This window comes from Nestor notabilis, unplaced genomic scaffold (assembly GCF_000696875.1).
Source record: "Nestor notabilis isolate BGI_N333 unplaced genomic scaffold, ASM69687v1 scaffold21303, whole genome shotgun sequence".
Lineage (NCBI taxonomy): Eukaryota > Metazoa > Chordata > Aves > Psittaciformes > Psittacidae > Nestor > Nestor notabilis.
The window spans coordinates 2,848-3,711 of record NW_009923569.1 but is presented as its reverse complement, the minus strand read 5'-3'; the positions used below and the strand labels follow the sequence as shown (position 1 = coordinate 3,711).

At 60.5% G+C, this 864-nt stretch overlaps 1 protein-coding gene across 1 annotated transcript in view; it reads left to right on the top strand.

Moving 5' to 3' along the window:
- Positions 1–623, top strand: part of LOC104403933 (C-X-C chemokine receptor type 2-like) — a 1,087-nt gene extending 464 nt beyond the window's left edge. The window contains 1 exon segment of the mRNA XM_010012226.1: positions 1–623. This exon segment is cut by the window's left edge and continues 251 nt beyond it. Coding sequence (XP_010010528.1) covers positions 1–623 — 623 coding nt within the window.
- Positions 624–864: the final 241 nt, after the last annotated feature.

Below are 864 nucleotides of genomic sequence, written 5' to 3'. Positions count from 1 at the left end.
CCCGGGCCGCCACTGAGAAGAGGCACTGGGTTAAGTTTGTCTGCTTGGGCATCTGGATCTTCTCCGTGCTGCTTTCCCTGCCTGTGCTGCTCTTCCGTGAGGCTTTCCCCTCTCCCAGCAATGGCACTGTGTGCTACGAGCGCATCGGCAATGAGAACACAGACAAGCGGCGGGCGGTGCGGCGTTTTCAGCCCTTTGGCTTTGCCCTGCCCCTGCTGGTGATGCTCTTCTGCTATGGTGTCACCATCCACACCCTCCTGCAGACCAAGAACGCCCAGAAGCAGCGGGCCATGAAGGTCATTTTTGCTGTGGTGCTGGTCTTCCTCATCTGCTGGCTGCCTTACAACATCACGCTGGTGAGCGACACCCTCATGAGGACACGGGCCATTGCCGAGACCTGCGAGAGGAGGAATCGCATCGACACAGCCCTCTCCGTCACGCAGGTCCTGGGCTTCGCCCACAGCTGTATTAACCCCATTATCTATGCCTTTATTGGGCAGAAGTTTCGCAACAGCTTCCTCAAGATCTTGGCACAGCGTGGGCTCATCAGCAAGGACACTGTGGCCCGCTACGGCCGCCCCTCCTACACCTCCACCTCTGGCACCCCCTCCACCACCCTCTGAGCCCTGCTGGGACCTGACCCTCGCAACTCCCAGCAGGTTCCAGCACCTCACACCCACCAGCATTCTCTACCAGGCCCCTAGGATACAGGTGGCAATGCCATGGGGATGGGCAGGGCCACCACTGGATGCTGGACCCCGGCTGGAAGGGGGCTTGGGCAGTGAGGCAGTAGGACCCCATTGCCAGGGGGGTGATGCCAAGCACTGCCCACTGTCCCCACTCTTTGGGGCAGAGCTTGTGACT